The 17,959-nt window shown below is 50.4% G+C and overlaps 2 protein-coding genes across 2 annotated transcripts; one reads left to right on the forward strand and one right to left on the reverse strand.

The window, feature by feature from the left end:
- Nucleotides 1–455: 455 nt before the first annotated feature.
- LOC106856252 (C-C motif chemokine 4 homolog) lies at nt 456–2,125 on the reverse strand. The gene is made up of 3 exons (XM_014881473.2): nt 1,903–2,125; nt 1,326–1,437; nt 456–977 (listed from the first exon to the last, which is right to left on the reverse strand). Exons 1-3 carry the CDS (start codon nt 1,973–1,975, stop codon nt 890–892), a joined length of 273 nt encoding a protein of 90 aa, XP_014736959.1. The 5' UTR covers nt 1,976–2,125; the 3' UTR covers nt 456–889.
- Nucleotides 2,126–11,112: 8,987 nt separating this feature from the next.
- Nucleotides 11,113–12,758, forward strand: LOC106856249 (C-C motif chemokine 4 homolog). The gene is made up of 3 exons (XM_014881470.2): nt 11,113–11,318; nt 11,783–11,897; nt 12,339–12,758. The coding sequence occupies exons 1-3, from the start codon at nt 11,249–11,251 to the stop codon at nt 12,424–12,426; spliced, it is 273 nt and encodes a 90-aa protein (XP_014736956.1). The 5' UTR covers nt 11,113–11,248; the 3' UTR covers nt 12,427–12,758.
- Nucleotides 12,759–17,959: the final 5,201 nt, after the last annotated feature.

A 17,959-nucleotide genomic window follows, 5' to 3' on the forward strand; every position in this document is an offset into this window, starting at 1 on the left:
CCCTTTGTTTTATGGGGGGGAAAGTGAGGAACAACCCCCATTGGGGTGGTCAGAATGGAAGATGGGGTCCCTGTCCTTCTCCAGGCACCACTGCTGGTGTCAGCACGACATTGCATATCCAGGGATGAGTTTGAGGTGGAGTGTGTGGAGCTGGGAGCAGCAAGTGTGCAGGATGTGCCTGGGGAGTGTGGAGAGCAGATTCATGAATATAAAAGTCCCACATGTGGGTACAAACACTTCTAATTCTGTAGAGGATGTGGGGAGTGGGGGTGTGTGCTGCAGGGGAATGAGGTTTTGGAGGGTGTTCCTGAGTCTGCAGTATGGAAACTTTATGGGTTTGCCTCAAACCATTTTCCATCTTCATGTGTCCTATAGAGGCTCAGATGGCTCAGAGGGACATTCTGTGTGTGCTGGTGAACACCACACAGAGGCACATAAAAGGGAAAAAGCAAAAGTTTTCTCCAAATTCTTTATTCTCCAGAATCATGAGTTGACATGTATAAAACAGGGTCCCCTATCATCCAACATTGAGTCACCCTCCTAGAAATATCCTCCCTGTCCCCTCCCCCCAATAAATAATATCATTATCTATAGAATAAAAAGGACTGACTGTCCCATATGATGATTTCTTAAATAACTTCAAACAATACAACAGCCAAAGTGTGGTCCCATGGGCCTGGGGTTGGGGCAGAGGGATGAGGCTGAAGCCTGGTCCGTGCAAGCCAAGGATGAGTAGCAGCCCCGAACACAAGCTGCCCTTCCAGCAGTCCCCTGGGACAGCTGCAGATGCTCCTGTGGCTCCTGTTGTCCCAGGGTCCTGCTCCACGGCTGGAGCTCAGGATAATGTGACTTGTCTATGACAGCAGCTACTCTTGCCACACTGCTTGGCTTAGTTCTGCTCCAAGATTTGCAGGTAGCTTTGGACCCAGGCGTGTTTGGGATTGGCACAGACCTGGCGGCCTTCCTTTATGACAAACCTGTGGAACAGGGATGGGACATGTTAGACCTCTGCTCACACCTGCTTTCCAGGAGAGCCTGGATCCCAGCTCTGAGCACTGCAAGAGGTTTTCCCTGTGCTGATGCTGGAAACAGCAGATGGCTGTGATGCTCCCCACTCCCATCTGCCCCCTCCACTCCTGCAGTACCATCCCTGGGAATCCCCCCACAAGCACCCCCAGCAATCCCTATGCGACCCCGTTCTCCCTGGTATTCCCCTCTCCCTGCTCTGTTCCTACAGCCCCCCTTACCTTGCAGGTCTGGTCACTCACCCGCCTCCCCTCCCCCCCAGTGGCTGTCCCTGCCCTGTCCCATGTGCTGGCACTCACACAATGGCTGGTTTGGGACAATTGCTGCTCGTGATGTAATGACGCTGGATGAGCTTCCATGGGATTTTGTGCTTCCTGTATGTGAAACAGCATATTGGGATGTCGAGTCCAGCTAGAAGAGGCAAAGGAAGACAATGTGAGCACTGGGAGCTGTGCTGGCAGGGAAGGTAGTGAGGAATTAGAGAACAATGAAGGTTGAAATGGACATTGGGGATCATCTGGCCCAGTGGCACGAGCAGTATCAAGGTACTGTGAGAGATTCTCACCCTGCCACTGCTCAGAGCTTCACTTCCCCAACTCCTCCAGACCCAGGACAGAGGCAGAAATCTCTCAACTCTAACCAGGAATAAGTACTCTGGGCGATGGATGGATGGATGGATGGATGGATGGATGGATGGATGGATGGATGGATGATTTTCTAATTCCAGGCTTCCTACATGCAGCTGATCTCTGGGCAGAGTGGAGAGTGGCACAAATGCTGATAAATTCACAGTTATCTGCCATGGGAGCTCAATGGAGAAATAACACAAAAGGCTCAGATCTGTTCTCCCTTCACAAATGAAAAAGCAAGACTCACCTGGGCCAGAGAAAGTTTGGGAGAAGGAGGCTGAAATGAGGAGAAGAGCCAATCCAGCTGCAGAGACCTTCATCTTTCCACTGAGTGAGGGCTGTGAGAGCAGGAGCAGAAGCTCTGAAAGATGCAGCTCAGTGTGCAGAAGTTAGATTCGGCCCCCTTTTAAAAGGGAGTCCTGGAGACAGCTGGGAGGATCCGAAATGGAAATTCCAGGATGACGACAGGAAATTCCAAAGGATGACATGAAAGTGAAAAAGCTGAAGGGAATTAGAGGGAATAGAAAGAAGTGAGGCAGATTGGAATATGGTTCACAATGCCAAGTGATTCAGCACTCATTTTTGCTTTATTCAAATCAAAAAGAAACGAAAATGTGCCAAGTGGCCTGGCCACAAGAAGGAGAATGGTCCCTGTGGACGCCGGTGGGGGGTTTCCCTGTGAGGCTGTGTAGGGAAAGACAATGTTTGCATAAGATTATGCAGCTCTGGAAAAATCCCCAGCAGGCAGCACAGAAATGCTCTCGTGCCATTGTGTGCTGGGTGTTTGCCAGAGGCTGCTGAGCTGCTGCCCCTGAGCTCAGGGGTGGCTGCACTGAGGGCTCTGTGCCACCCAAAACACTCAGCCTGCCTTCCCCACACCCACAGGGCTGGTGAGGAGCTGAGGCTGGAATTCATCAGCCCAGTCCCTGGGGAGGCTGCCCAGGACCATGCCCCAGTGGGCTGTAAGACTCCACAGCCTCTCTGGACAGCCTGTTTCAGAGTGCAATGACGTTTTATCTGGTATTTAAATAGAATTTCTTGTTGCCTCTTGTCCTGTTAGTGGCCACCACTGAGGAGAGTTGGGCTGCATCTGCTTTGTTCCACACACATTGGTAAGAATCCTCTGAGCCTTTTCCCACTGTACCAGCATCTCCTCCCTGGAGAAATGCTCCTGTCTCTTCATCATCTCTATGATGAGCCCTTTGCTGGACTCTCTGCAGGATGTCTATATGTCCTGGGGAGCCCGGGACTGGACCCAGCACTTGAAGAGCAGCCTCACCAATGCTGAGTAGAGGGGAAGAGTCCCCTCCTTCAACCTGCTGTCAGTGTTCCTCCTCATGCAGCCCAGCAGCCTGTTAGAATTTTGGTGGCAAGGGCACATTGCTGCTCATGTCCAGTCTGGTGTCCACCAGGAGCCTCAGGTCCCTTTGTGCCAAACTGCTTTCCAGCTGGTCAGCACTGCCATATACTGCTGCCTGGGGATGTTACTTCCCAGGGTCAGGACTCTGCACTTCTTTTTGAGCTTTATGAGATTCTCCAGCCTGACGAGGTCTCCATGGATTTCACACAGGCTAAAAGTGATAGAGGGAACAGCTTTAAACTTAAGAAAGGGGAGATTAAGATTAAATATTAGCAGGAAATTCTTTTCTGTGAGGGTAATGAGGCCCTGGAACAGGTTGCCCAGAGAAGCTGTGGCTGCCCCAGCCCTGGAAGTGTCCAAGGCCAGGTTGGACAGGACTTGGGGCAGCCTGGGACAGTGGAAGGTGTCCCTGCCCATGGCAGGGGGGACAGACCTGGATGGGTTTTAAGGTCTCTTTGATCCCAATACATTCCATGATTCTATGATGGCAGCATGTCCCTCTAGTGTGACAAGCCATCCTCCCAACTTTCTGTCACCTACCAGCTCGCAAAGGGTGACCTTTGTCCCATCAACCAGGACATAAACATATAAAGGACTACCCACTATCGATCCCTGGGTTTCCCTGCTGCTGACTGGCCTCCAGCTGGACTTTGTGCTATAGATCATGACCCTCCAAGCACAGTGTCCAGCCTATTCTCAGCCTCTCTCACTGCTGTTTCACTAATCCACCCTTTATCAGTTTGCCCTTAGCAGTCACAGGCATCTCAAAGGGCAGGATCTCACCTGGGAGCAGGGAGTTCACTACCACAAGGGATTTGCCACACATGAGACATTTTGCCAGCCTCAGCCACTCCCTCCGAGTGATGCCTTGGGTAGAAGATGGATTTTCTGGCTAAAGAGGTGAGACAAAAGCGGGGGACAAGCTGCCTGACATGGGAGAGACCTTCAAGTCCCAGGTCAACAACTCGGGGCAGCTTATTGGGGAGCAGGGAGAGGGATGACCTGTGCTTCCTGATGTCCTGTCACATTGCAGGCATGCAGTCAAAGACCCCTCCACTGCAGAGAGGATGCTCAAGCCTCTGGCTGTGTTCCTGAGCCTGGATTTTTCTCTCCCAGAACTCTAAACTCCCTGCTTGGCTGCCCTGGAGCTGCACATGAGAGCAATGCAATGCAATGCAATGGATGAGCTGTCCTTCACCAACTGGCTTGTCCATGGCAGGGACTGAAAGGAGAAGTTTGGAGGCTCCTTAGACTGGTCTGCTCCTTCCCATGCTTATCCCATGGGGAAGATTTGTTTTGCATTTTTCCTTTCCCTCATGGTCTTGTCCTGCATACATCCCTGGTGCTGCCAGCTGTGGCTGATCCTCATCTGGGCAGAGACCTCACCAGAGTGCCCAAGCGTGTGTTTTTAGAGGGGACAAAGTCTCTCTAAGTCCTGACATGGATATCAGGGAAGGTGGTGGATTTTGCCAGAAGCAAGCTCTGGCAGGATCAGCTCTTTTTCCCCTTGGTAAGTCTGATCAGCTCAGTGCAGAACAAGAAGTGGCTCCAGCATGTGGCTGAATTGCTGCTGAAAAAAAAAAACAAAGTATGGCTTTTTGCCAGAGAAATAATTCAGAAACCAACAGTGGGAGTTTTATGTTCCTCTGTTCTTACGACTCACATGCGAGTGTGACAAAAGCCAGCCCTGCACGGAGCCGTGACAGCGGCTGTGGCTGCAGGAAGGCGCCCTGTGGCTGGCACCAGCAGGTGACAACTTTGCTCATGGGAACTTCGCACCTTCTGCTCACCAGCTGCTGCCTGCAAGGCACAAACCACGAGGCTGACGATGTCATGGGGCACAGGGGGATGCGGAAAGCTGTGGTGGCTGTGATAGGACCTGCAGCTCTGTCTTTCACCTGGAGATGGTCCGTGTGAGGAGAGAGAGCATAACTGAATGTGAGGAGAAGGAGGAAGAGTAGGAGGAAGAGGAGAAGGAGGTGCTGCAAAGAGCTGCTGCAGCCCCTTGGTTGTGTCACCAGTGGGTGCCCATAGAGCTGCTTTGTCAGCTTTGTTGTTTCCCCCAGAATGCCGGGAAGGGGGGGGCAGCTCCTCCCTGCCACAGACACCCCCTCACCCGCAGGGCTCCAGCTTTGAGTCACCGGCTGTCACCCCTGGAGCTCTGCCATGAGATCCCCAGCCCCGGGGTCCAGTTTCTGGTTTCGGTTTTCTGCTTCTGTCCACTGGTTTTCGCTTCTCTGGCAAATCCCAGAGCCCTCTGCTATTGCAGTTCCTGCAGTTTAAGTGTTTATGAGCTGACCTCTCTCAAGCTTCCTTTATTATTCCTGGAAACAAGCCATTCTTTACCACTTTAGCCTTAGCTGACTGGGGTATGAGGTTTGTTTTGGTACAGGCAGGGTAGAAATAGAAAGCCAAAATTATTCAAAGGAGAAGAGTGTAGGAAAGGATAATATGGAGGTGCTGAATCTTCACCCCTGGGATATAAACAGTGACAAAGATTAGCCCAGAGGCTTTCAAACTCCTTCAAGCTCCCCTGAAATCCTGCCCTCACCTAGAGACACAGGTCACAAAGCCAAGAAGCCAGGGCGGGGGAATGGGGGTGTTTTGCCCATGGGTGATGGTGAGGGCTGTCCCTAGGCTGGTGGTGTCAGCTTCCCCTTGGGGCACAGCTCACCCGTGGGGGCTGCACTATCTCAGCCCCGGCACTGAAGGAGCTTGGAGCATAAGAAGGAATATTATTCCATTCCTGTTGCTTCCTGCAGCCTTTTCTCCTCTTTCCGAAGGTCCACAAGTGGATGCAAGCTCTGGGGAGTGGGATGATCCATTTGGGAAATGCTGGTAGCTTCACCTGGGGCAGAAGTGAGGTGCTCTGGGGGTCACAGCACTGTCCCTCAGGTGATCCCTGACAGATGCCAGGTGTCTCTATTCCCACTCACAAACTGACCCCACCAAGTACCAACGTGCGATGCACATCCCTGCATGGTCCCCAAAGGATGCAGGAACCCTGGGGCTGTGGAGGGATGGTGATGCTGTGGCTGTGGAGGTGGTGAGGGGATGCAGGAGAGGCTGTGGGGGCTGTGGAAGGATGCAGAGGCCCAGAGGGGGAGGCTGCAGGGCCATGAAGGGATGCAGGAGAGACTGTGGAGCCGTGCCAAAGCTCCCCCTGCCCTCCCCTCTCTCCCAGAGGATGCGGGTGCCAGGCACAGCCCGTGCTAGCTGGGACAGCCAGACAATATCCCCTTTGTAGGGCACAAACCCATCTGGGGTGGCAAAACCCTCACATTACAGGGGACAGGACCTGCACTTCAGAGAAACGCTGCTGAGCACCCCAACCTCCAAACAGCCCCTTACATGGGAAGTGGTTTTACAGCTTTGAATAAATCATGAGGCCAGTAAACAGCAGCTGTTTACTGGCAGCTGCAGAGCTCACACCTCGCTGTGGGACTGGGGTTCACACCTCCCGTGGGGCTCCGACCTCCCTACAGAGACACAGCCCTGCCAGGATCCTGCAGAGAGGGGCCAGCACTGGGCAAGGGGGTCCGGGGGCCGTCAGTCCCCATCTCTGGAGGGGTTTAACAGATGTGAGGATGTGGCACTTGGGGACCTGGGTTAGTGGTGGCCTTGGTAATGCTTGGAGGATGGTTGGACTCAATGACCTCAGAGGGCTTTTCCAGCCTAAATGATTCCATGATTCTATGATTAGGGAAGTCCTCCAGCTGTGGCAATGGCCCTTACACAAGTTTAAGGGTTATCCCTGCTCTCGGGGGAGGTTGTGGTTCCAACTTGTGGGGATCAGCCAGACATCCCGTGCTCCCTGGGGCCACCTCCACCCATTCGACTCAAAAAATCCTAAAAAGCTGCACAGCAGGAGCACCAATGAAAATGAAAACTGTTAGTGTCTTGTTTAATTTTATTTTTCCTTGATTATAACGAGCAGGCAAGGCCCACTGGGTTCATTAAAAGTGGGTTTGGTATTCATAGAATCATAGAGTGGTTTGATTTGGAAGGGATCTTAAAGACCACCTTGTTCCACCCCCCCTGCCATGGGCAGGGACACCTTCCACTGTCCCAGGTTGCTCCAAGCCCTGTCCAGCCTGGCCTTGGGCACTGCCAGGGATCCAGGGGCAGCCACAGCTGCTCTGGGCACCCTGTGCCAGGGCCTGCCCACCCTCACAGGGAACAATTCCTTCCTCATATCTATTCTAACTCTACTCTCTTCTAGTTTCCATCCCAGCAGAGCTCTGAATTTTCAACCTAGTCCTCCTTGCTTTTTCTGGGGCACTCAACAACGACCTGAATGAGGTGGGCAGAGGATGTAGCCCCAGCAGACACTTTGTCTCGTCCTCCCAGACATTTGGAGTTTGAGGGATGCTGAAGGGGGTGGGTTGGGTGTGTCCCAGCCCCTGGAGCCAGCAGTCAGGGTGAGCTAGGGGTACAGCCCCACAGTCACCTCCCTAAGGCTTAAAATTTTGAAAACTCAGGTTTTCCCTGTTTCTTTCTTTTCTTTTCATGCCAAGAATGGAGAGGGGTGTGCAGCAAAGAGGCTTTTTAATTTCACTTTAATTTGCTTTGAAATACTGTACACTTCATCCTCTTTGGTTTGTTCTGCTTCAAAAGAAGGGCCAGGAAAAATCTGAGGCATCAGCCATAGAAAGAAGGGCATTCCCTGGAATATTTTATTTTGTGAAATGCCTTCGCTGGAGAAGGATGGCAAGATATACATTTCTTATCAGCTATGACCAGCTTCCTGTTCTGACATGATTTTGGGGAAACACAAAGTGTTTTCTGTGAACCAGCCAGAGGTGACTGGCCAAGGTGGCCATGCTCTCCCTTGGACCCATCACACAGGAGACAGATGGCCCCCAGTCACTTCCACAGGCACAGCTTCTTACTGGAGTCAGTTCCAGGATGTGACATCATCTAAAAAATTCCAACATTTCTCTAACAATATCAGGAATGGTGGGGGTGAAATTTCTGGGCTGGAATGTCACCAGTGCTGGAGCTGGAACAGGGCAGGATGGAGCAGGCACTGGTGGATCTTGGCTTAGGGACAATTTCTGAACTCAGGAAATCTTTAATTACTTCCTTTTCTGAGTGAATCCGAATTTTCAGCATTAAACCCTGCTATAAATAGCAACTTAGATCAGCCAGTCTCACCAGTTTTTTCCAGGTTCCCCTTTCATTCACGACAGAGAATTTCCCTATTTCTTCTGTCACTGAATTTATTTTGGGCATTTGCTTTACATAGCACTTTCTCCTGGGATTTTATGGGGGATTTGTAGAAAACCTCAGTCATATCCCTCTGTCTAAAACAGGGCAACATCAGCCAGACTCCTTCAGATGACAAATCCCACTGACTCCAAACACTGCCTGCTGGGTCAGGAATTCTAAAACCACCTGATGGGAAAACTTCCTCCTTACACCACCACTTTGCTGTATAATTAAATTAATCACCCCAGAGGTGCTCCAGCCCACTTTTCCCACTCTTCCATAGCCATCTTCATGTCTCAAGGCTCCTCTCAGGGAAGATGGTTCCTTATCTGAGACACACTCAACCTCCCTTCCTACAAGAGGGAAGAGCTGGAAGAGATTACTTTCTCTTTTCATCATCACTGCAATGTGGGGAGTGGGTAAGAAAACATTTTTTTAGAATCATGTTGCAACATCCCAGGGCATCACTGGCATGACTGTAACCTCCCACCTCCATCCAGCTGGCCACGAGCTGGCAGAGCAGGATCTTTTGTCAGATTTCTAAGGAAGAATTGGATTCCTAGAAACCAGGCAACTTGGCTTTGGGGTTGTTTTTGGCTCTCAGCAGTAGAAGAGTTTCAGCCCTTACCACTCCCCAGTAACACACATTACCTAAACTAAACTGATCCTAAACTGACTCAGGAAATTTTTGCTTTTATTAATTTCAAAATAGTCCCTGAGAGTGCAAAATAATTTGGCACGTGCTTGCTGACAAATGGATTAAGGCACAGAGGTGTCCAGCTGCCTGAAAGAAAAAATCTCTCATTGAAAACATTTGAATAATCAAAGCAGATCCCAGACTAATTCTTCTGTGTTCATGAAACTCGTGTTTTAGCAAAACATTTCTCCGCATTTGGTACCGTGAGCCTCGGGAGCGGGACGGGAGCACTTGGCTGTCGGTGCCGGATCTCCCAGCGTAACCCACGGATGCTTGAAGGCACAGTCAGAGGGGACAGCTCAGAGGCAAACCCCACTCCTACATCCCTGTACAAGTTCAATTCCCTGAGCAACCAGACAGGATCCTAGGGAGCTGATGCTCCCTCCCTCCCAGCCCAGCTGGCGTCTGTCAGAAGGCCAGGTTCCCACCTCCTGTCTGGCTGGGCACCCTGCATGTGGAGGCAGGCTCTGTCCTCATCTTCGCAGGGTATTTGGAGACAAGCACGATAACAAACAGAGAGAGGCAATGGGATCTGGACTGATGAGTGAGCCTGCAAGGTGCCTCTCTGCAAAGGAAAAGATGGAAATGGGCCAGATTAGCTGCGGAAGGGGATGCTCAGTTTGGCAAGAGCTGTATTTGCTCCATGGGGTAGATCTGCCCTCCCCAGTCTGGGTGAGAGACACCACCACAGCTCCCAGCAGGAGCCTCCCTCAGGGTGGACAAGTCTAGGGCTTCTCCTGTGCCTTGTCCTCTGGAGCCCTCGCTGCCCACCTGGAGCATGGAGCTAACTGGGCACAGCTGGTGGAGGGATGAAGGATATTGGGAAAACACCAGGTTATTTACAGAAGGTTCCTGGGGCAGAGCTGGAAACCTTTAATAGAACAGGATGACTCAGCACCCAGTACTGCCGGGGGGAGTGCAGAGGTGCTGGGGTGAGGTTGGGTTGCTCCACTTTACATTATTAGCCTTCCACTGGTATTCAGGAAGTGTATCAAGACATCACCATTCCATGATGTCTTGAAAATAACAAAATGGAGACATTGCCCAGGAATGTCTGCTTTCCTGTAGAGAACAAATATCCTTCTAGGAACATCTCACTACAGCTGGACAGCCCTCAGCTCTTCCTAGAGCACTCATCACCTCCCTGCCTGGCCTTTCCTCTCTTCCTCAGGGAGTCTGTCAGACCTCCATGGCTCTGTGTGGAGGCTGGTGGCTTCTTCCCAGTGACCTATCCCTGTCTCGGTCCTTGCCCAGCCTTCACAGAACTCTTACTCTCTCCCATACGTTGTACTGCTTCCCCAGTCTGTGGTCATTTTCTCTCATCAGCTGAGACAGGATACTCTTTTCTTCCTAACATCCCAGTTTCTGCCCATGCTCTCACCCCACAGTTAATCAGCTCGTCATTTTCAGAACCACCCTTTCCTTCCTACCCTGCTCCTGGAACTCCTTCTGCCTCATCTTCAGGGTTACAAGTCTCCACACTTCTTTCAGCTCTCTGTATCCTCATGCCCAGACTACCAGTAGCCCTTGAAATGTAACTGTTTAATCTGTATTTTAAAAAAGGTATAATTAAATTATAGGACCTTATAGGACCTGAAACGCATCAGGCAGAGATAGCAAGTAGTCCATCTCAGCTCTCCCTTCCCTTAAATTGAGGAGGAAACTTGAGTGTTTCAGCTTTTCAGACTGCCCTTTCATGCCCACCACTACCTATGCCAGTGCCTGCAGTGCTGTCACAGCAGGACATGCCCTGAGGCACCTCCAACCATGCAGGTAACTGGTGACAGCTCCCACCTCCTGCTCCTGGGACAGCAAGGGCTTTGCAGATATGGGAGGGGAGAAGTCCATGGTAAAGGATACTTCAGTCTCTTTTTCCCTAAGCAGCCTCATTTTACCCATGCTCCTGGGCCCTCCAGCACAGCTCTTGCATGGATACGCTCTCCCCTCGGAGCTGCTGGGAAGGTTGGCTAATAGGGCGACTTAACAAATGCAGGAACCTCCACAGAGGAACTTCTTACTAAGGGACAGCCATGAGAGAAGCAGAAATAGCCACAGTGACTGTTTCATATCCTGTGTCACTGGGGAGGCACTGAATCAAGCAGGGAGCTTCACTCTTCCGGGGCTGGGGCTGCTCTGTTCCATCACGAGACTGCACCACAAGTGGACTCTGGTGGAAATTCCACCATGCCTACGCAAGCCACTGCATGGATCTCTCACCCCATAAATTGAGGGGCTGCTGATGGTCTCAGCATCAGACAGCGAAGAGACTTCCAAGATACCCTTGCCTGCTCCTGCTCCAGCTCCAGCCACCACTTCTCCACCAACATGAAGGTGTCTGTGGTTGCTCTCGCCATCCTCATCGCTGCCTTCTGCAACCAGACCTCTGCTGCTCCACGTAAGTCCAGGCTCTCCTCACCCTCCCTAAGTGGGGACAGGAGAAATGTCGCTGCTGGGACAGCCCCTGCTGACAGCACTTCCAATCCAGGTCCCTGCCTCTGTCCCACCATCTTCTGGCAGGTGCTCCAGGGCTGTGGGACAGGCACAGCTCAAGGACCATTAGCATAAAAGCTAAAGGTTTTTTAGCCTTTTTAGGGTAAAAGTACAACCATGCCCCCTACCCCTGCTACAGGAGTCAAATGTGGCACCCTGAGGCAGGCTAGGTCTGTTTCCCAGCTTTGGGCTGGGACATGTTGTCTGGTGGCATGGGCTGTGTCAATGCCAACTCAGGGTGAATCCAACAGGGAAACAACTGAAGACTCCACCTCTTCCCTGCTCCCTAGACCCAGGGAAGGGTGATCCTAGCTCCCTGCCCTGTTCCTTGTCCCTTGCCACTGCTCATGACTGTCTTTGCCTTCACAGTTGGCTCTGACCCACCAACCTCCTGCTGCTTCTCCTACATCTCCCGGCAGCTGCCCCGCAGCTTTGTGAAGGATTACTATGAAACCAACAGCCAGTGCTCCCAGCCTGCCGTTGTGTAAGTCCGTCCTCTGGGCCAGGGGGGTTTTGGGGAGTCAGGGAGGGAAAGGCCTTTCCAAAGACAGGGAAGGAAGGCTGGGGTAGGTGAGAAGTACAAGGTGGTGCTTGGAGCACAGAAGGCACACACCGCTCCTGCTCTAGCCCTTTGCAGATAAAACTGGTGTCTGCTGGTTAGGATGGGCAAGGCATGGAGCTGCTGATCATTGGGAGAGGCTGGGCTTGGGCAGGGCTCTTGTCCCAGCCCTGGAAGTGCTCAAGGCCAGGTTGGATGGGGATTGAAACAACCTGGTCTAGTGGAAGGTGTCCCTGCCCATGGCAGGGGGTAGAACAGGATAAGATTTAAGGTGCCTTCCAACACAAACCATTCCATAATTCCATGATTCTGTGATTCTCCATTCAATGCTCTCCCACCAGAAACTGACTTCCTTGCACCCCACAGGTTCATCACCAGGAAGGGCCGGGAAGTCTGTGCCAACCCCATGGAGGACTGGGTCCAGCAGTACGTGAATGAGCTGGAGCTGGACTGAGATCCTGGACAGATCCAGCTGCTCCATGTCCCCAGCTGCTGGGATGGACGAGCATGACTAACTGGGGTCCATTGGAAGTGCTTCAATGTCATTTAGACTTAGCTGAGAAACTGAAAATATTCCAAAATCCAACTAAATATTGTGCTATTTAATTTTTTATAGGAGATGGATCAGGTGCAATAACTCTGAGATAAAAAATAATTTTATTTTATATATATTTTTTTAATTTTTTTTTTACCAGTAAACTCAGGTTATGTTTTCTGTATTTAAGTAACTGTATTTTTGACACAAAATTCAATTCCGATGTCAATAAATAAATATTTTTGTAAGAACCTGCTGTGTTTGCCTCTGTTACAATCCTTTGGGGTGACAAGCTGAAATTATAATAGTGGCAAGAAGTTCTTTATTTCCTTTTCCACATTGTCAAAATTCTTACAAGCTTTCTGTGTCTGAACATCCTGTTTTGCAAAATAATAATAAGAAAGGCCATGAAGGAGGAGTTGTGAGAAGGGCAGGGATTGCATTCGGGTAACTTGTCTCAAACATTTTATAAGGTATTTAATGTCCATTCATTATGACAACTGGAAGCTCATTAAACTGTTGCTGGCCCCATTATAATCAATCAAAATATTACCTTTAGGGGCTGTAATTTTTAACATATTGGCTGTTTTAGGGAAAGCTTTCTGAGAGCTACAGCTAAAATGGATCAGCTATTTCCAGAGCTGAGGGTGGAAAAAATATGTTTCACTGCAAGAATTTTAGAATTATTTCATTAAGCTCTCATTTAGCTGGGACATAAAGCTTGGCAGATATTCCTTCTCGGTAATACCTTGACTCTAAAACCTGCTCATCTCTGGAGATGACTGTCCAGAGGTGACCATGCCACACCCCAGTCCAGGGCAGGACCTGCCCCTGCAAGGAAAGATCTCCCCTGGTTTCCCCCTGGAGCTGAAGGAGATGGAGCCCACCTTAGTGAAGGTATTTCCCACATCCCTGATGGCATTTCCCACATCACTGATGGTATTTGGGATGTTCTGATCAGCTCTGGACAGGCTCTGTTGGATCAGCAGGGAGGATTTGGGTTCCTCCTGCCTGGATCTCCAGTGCAGTCAACGGAAAAATGCTCGACTCACTCCACTGGATTTCCATACTGGATTTGGGATTTCAAACACAAACACCAGTGGGACACAGGGGAGCAGAGCAGGAGGTGGCCCTGGGCAGGGGTGACCTTGAGCAGACACAGAGGGTGGATGGTGAGCAGGGAGAGGAGGCTCAGGAGGAGCTGGGAGGGATCGGGAGACATGGGTGTGCCTGGGGGAGGAAAGAACACATCGCTCCTCACTTGGGCAACTGCAGCCCCCGGCTCCTCAGCCCACGGCACCCTGGGGATCCCATCAGTCATTTCCCCCCAGTGCTGACTGCATCCAGCTTAAAATAGCAGCCTAGGAGGAGGGGAGTGAGGTAGAGAGCAGGACCAGAGCCCCCTTCCCTGAGACGCTGCTGGGAGGGGAGGGAGCCCATGGCTGGGAGTTTCAGATGGACATTGCCACCCGCATGTGAAGGTGGCTTTGGTGAAAGCCTGGACTCCACCAGACCCTGCACACCCCAGGGCCAGCTCCAGAAGGAGGGCTCATCAGGGCCAGGAAAAAATCTTGGCCACTGGGTACCAGCCACTCTGGGTGCTGCTGGGCAGATTCACCCCGAGGACTGAGATTGGCACAAAGCCCAGTGCCCAGAGCTGCCCTCTCTCCAGGGAACAGCAGGAGCAGGACACAGGAGGGGGAAGACCTGTGATGGGATTATCCCAGAATCACTAGACCCTCCACAGTCCTTCTTGGATGCAAGCCCCGCCTGGCCCTGTGGCACTGGGAGTAGTCCCAGAGCCTCAGGGTTTCTTCTGGAAGGGCACAGGTTCATCCAGGGAGTACCATCCACGCTGCAGCCTGCAGAAACGACCCCTGGTGCAGTGTCCTAAAGCACCCGGGGTGCACTGCAGCCTCCCCCAGCTCCAGGGTACATCAGCTGGCTCCTCGCCGCTATTCCGGGAGCCCTCAGGAGCCCGGAATTACTCATGGCTTTCTTGATCTTGCACCCACCTACGTGTGACGTGCACTTCCTACGTGGCTCAGAGGAGCTGAACTGCACACCCCCGGCAGAGAGGTGAGAACTGTGCACGCAGTGCAGAGGATGAGGAGTGCCCACAGCAGGCAGGGGCTGCAGTACCCATGGTAGCATCAGCTCAAATCCTCACCCAGGCATCACCCGGCCTGGAGCACTGGATGTATTTGTGTTTGGTGCAGCTCTTTGAGGCTGATTTTGCTGCTAGAGCTGAAGGATGCAAGGACACCCTCACACTGTGCAATCTTTGGGTCCCAGAATTATGGAATCATAAAATCATGAAGTGGTTTTGGTTCAAAGGGACGTCAAAGCTCATCCTGTTCCATGCACTGCCATGCACTGTCCCAGGCTGCTCCAAGCCCCAATGTCCAGCCTGGCCTTGGGCACTGCCAGGGATCCAGGGGCAGCCACAGCTGCTCTGGGCACCCTGTGCCAGGGCCTGCCCACCCTCGTGTTAAAGAGTTTTTTCTCCTTAGGAAGGTCATATCCAGGGCTCAGGGCTAATTGTGGTGCTCATCCCTCCCACAAACAGCCTCATGGGGTGCTCAAGCAGATGGACACCAGAATGACAGAATGCTGAACTGGAAGGGATCCTTAAGCTCGAGGCAACAGATAAAGAAAAAAGTGGGATTGGGACCAAGTGGAGGGTGGTTTTCTGGGGAATTTTCTCTGGATTCAGATCAAAACAAGAACAATGCTGTCAAGGGTTTTGGAATTTGTAAACTACTCATCCTGAAACCAGAGTGTGGTATTTACTGAATGTTTTGCACAATGCATATAAAAATAATCATTTTTTTGGTTTTTTGGGGATTGGTTTGTTTGGTTTTGTTGGTTTTTTTTCAATTTTGACGAAAGTCTTGGGCAAGCCTAGCTGTGAACAAAAATTCAATCATTACTATGATAAGAATATCATTATTATAATTTATGTGTATGTCTCCATATTTACTGTTTACATCATCTGTAGGCTTTTTGAGGCACACCAAATGCCAGAGGAGTCGGAGGCTGGAGTCCAACATCTCACAGAAGGAGCTGGGCTGTGCTGATGGGGAGATGACCAGTTAAGTTTCATGGCTGAGCTTTTACATCTCCACTTTTCAGAGAGAAATTAGATACACTGAAGGCAAAATATTTGTGCACCCAGAAGTGCCAATTCCATGTCTTCCTACCCATCCCAGGGCCCTGGTTTGCCACAGGGAGGGGAGAGTCAGTCCTGCATCTAGAGCAGCTCTTCCTAGAGACACCATGAGCAGGGCATGTGTCACTTCTGAGGGGCCAGAATCCAAAAATATAATGTAAAAGGGGATAGGTTTGTATGCTGCACCATAAGTAGTGTTTTCCTAAACTGGTAAGATGTCCCAGACTTACAGAGCCAAAGAAGACACAAAAGTATTATAAAAGAAATTGTGCCTGTCTGTCACCTTCCCTGTGACAGCCAACAAAAGGCAGAAGTGGCCCTGAGGACCCAAAAGAACATTTCTGCTGAGTTCTTAGAAAGACACACACAATGACTCACATCCCCCTGAGATGATGAAGCTTTTTCTTCTAGAAGACAAAGATGTCACATTTTTGAGAAAGCATATTTCTAAAGCTGCAGGACTGTTTACTGTGCTGAATCTTAACATGGGACACTTGCACCGATTGCTCAGAAAAACAGTAACACCCAATCCCCATGGTCCCTCTGCCAGATGTGGTACCTCAAGGGAATCCTGCCTTCAGCCAAACTGCACCCCTCGAGCAGAACAGTTCTTGGCTGGGGTAATAGTTGGATTCAATGACCTTAGAGGTGTTTTCCAACCTGAACAATTCCATGACTCTATGACTCTCTGCTCTGCTGTGCAGCCATTCCCTCTGGATGAGGCTGAGCAAGATCTGGTCCTTGCAGGACAGGGAGGCTGGAGCCAGACACCAATGCATTGCCACTGAGGACGGGGACAAACTTCACTTGTCACGGCTTAGAGAGAAATCCTGCTTGCAAATCACCCCAGGATCAGTTTCAGAGCAGCAGGGCACTCCCAAAGCCAGGTCCCAGTGCTCCCAGCTGCTCTCCAGCTGCTCATTGCCCGTCTGGGCACCAGAGAGTAGACTGGTATCTGTCCCAAGCAGTTCCTTAGTAGCAGATGATGCAAAGTCCACCAGATGGAAAATCTGGGAGCCTACTCAGAGCTATCTCATACCTATGATCTCCACTGTCCTTGCCGGAAGAGGCAGATTCATGATTTCTAGAAACACTTTGGATATTGCATTGGAGTGAGTTCACATCCTTTCTGCTCATTCATTTCTTCCCCTACTTGCAAGAGCTCTGAATTGTTGCACTTCCTTCTGCTTCTTCTGGAAACACTTTACCTCTCCAGCAGTGCAACAAGTGCCACTCGTCTGTCACCTGCCAGGATCAGATTGCTCTGGACAGTGTTATAAATGAGAGACAAAAGTCTCGATATTCAGTAAAATTTTGGATTGCTTTATTTGATATAGAAAGAGCAAGCAGCGCGCTGGGGAACGCGAGGGGTCACCGCCCACTCCATGCTCCACCGAACCTTGGTTTGCAGCCTCTTCTTATACTGTGGGTTCTCAATACTTTTGGGGTTTTTTTTCTTTTTGCTGTCATAATTTTGCTAGGTAAGCAGTGGTGGTTGAATAAACATCCTTACACAAATTCACAAAGCCTTTGGGTGATAATCAGTCACAGATAGCTATCTGGTCCTTGTAGATGACCACCAGAGAAGTCCTGGAAGTCTGGTCCTTGAGATAGGCAGCATTGATCAGACAAAGGCAGGAAGGGTTTTTTTTTTTGGAAGTTCGATTTTGCAAGCTGGCAGCCGATACAACTTGTTTAAAAAAACATAACATGATGTAATGTAACATAATACAACATAATATAACATAACAAGGTGATTTTAAACAGAATTATTTAATCATATAATTTCCTTTATCTAGTGTCCATGCTTCACTTTAGAGCTTAGTATTCTGGTTTATGCAAATCCCAATGCTATTGTGATTAACACGAATCTTTTATCAATTGTCACAACAGTTTCTATTCCATAGCTTCCGCCCACCCTGGTTCAGTGACATTTACCCTGGTTCCTTCCCTGTACAACATGTTTCTGTGTGTCCTCACCACTCCCTCAACCAACTGCCTCTGCTTTCAGCAGAAGCCTCAAAGTTCATGTCCTTTCTTTTCTCCTCAGGCTCCATAAACTCCCTCTCCACTGAATGGATGTAAGATCACAATCTCCATCTAGTATCTCCAGCATGTCAATGCACTGCACGACCCACTCAGACTTATCACCCTTCTCCTTCCTTTGCAGTGTGGCAAAGCTGTGACTGAGCCTGTCTCACTAGTCTGTTCTCTGTTGTGCAGCCTCTAAAAGAAAGATCCTGAAGGAGTGTGGGACTCCCCAAAACACAGCAAAACTCA

Source organism: Sturnus vulgaris, chromosome 21 (genome assembly GCF_052056855.1).
Source record: "Sturnus vulgaris isolate bStuVul1 chromosome 21, bStuVul1.hap1, whole genome shotgun sequence".
Taxonomy (NCBI): domain Eukaryota; kingdom Metazoa; phylum Chordata; class Aves; order Passeriformes; family Sturnidae; genus Sturnus; species Sturnus vulgaris.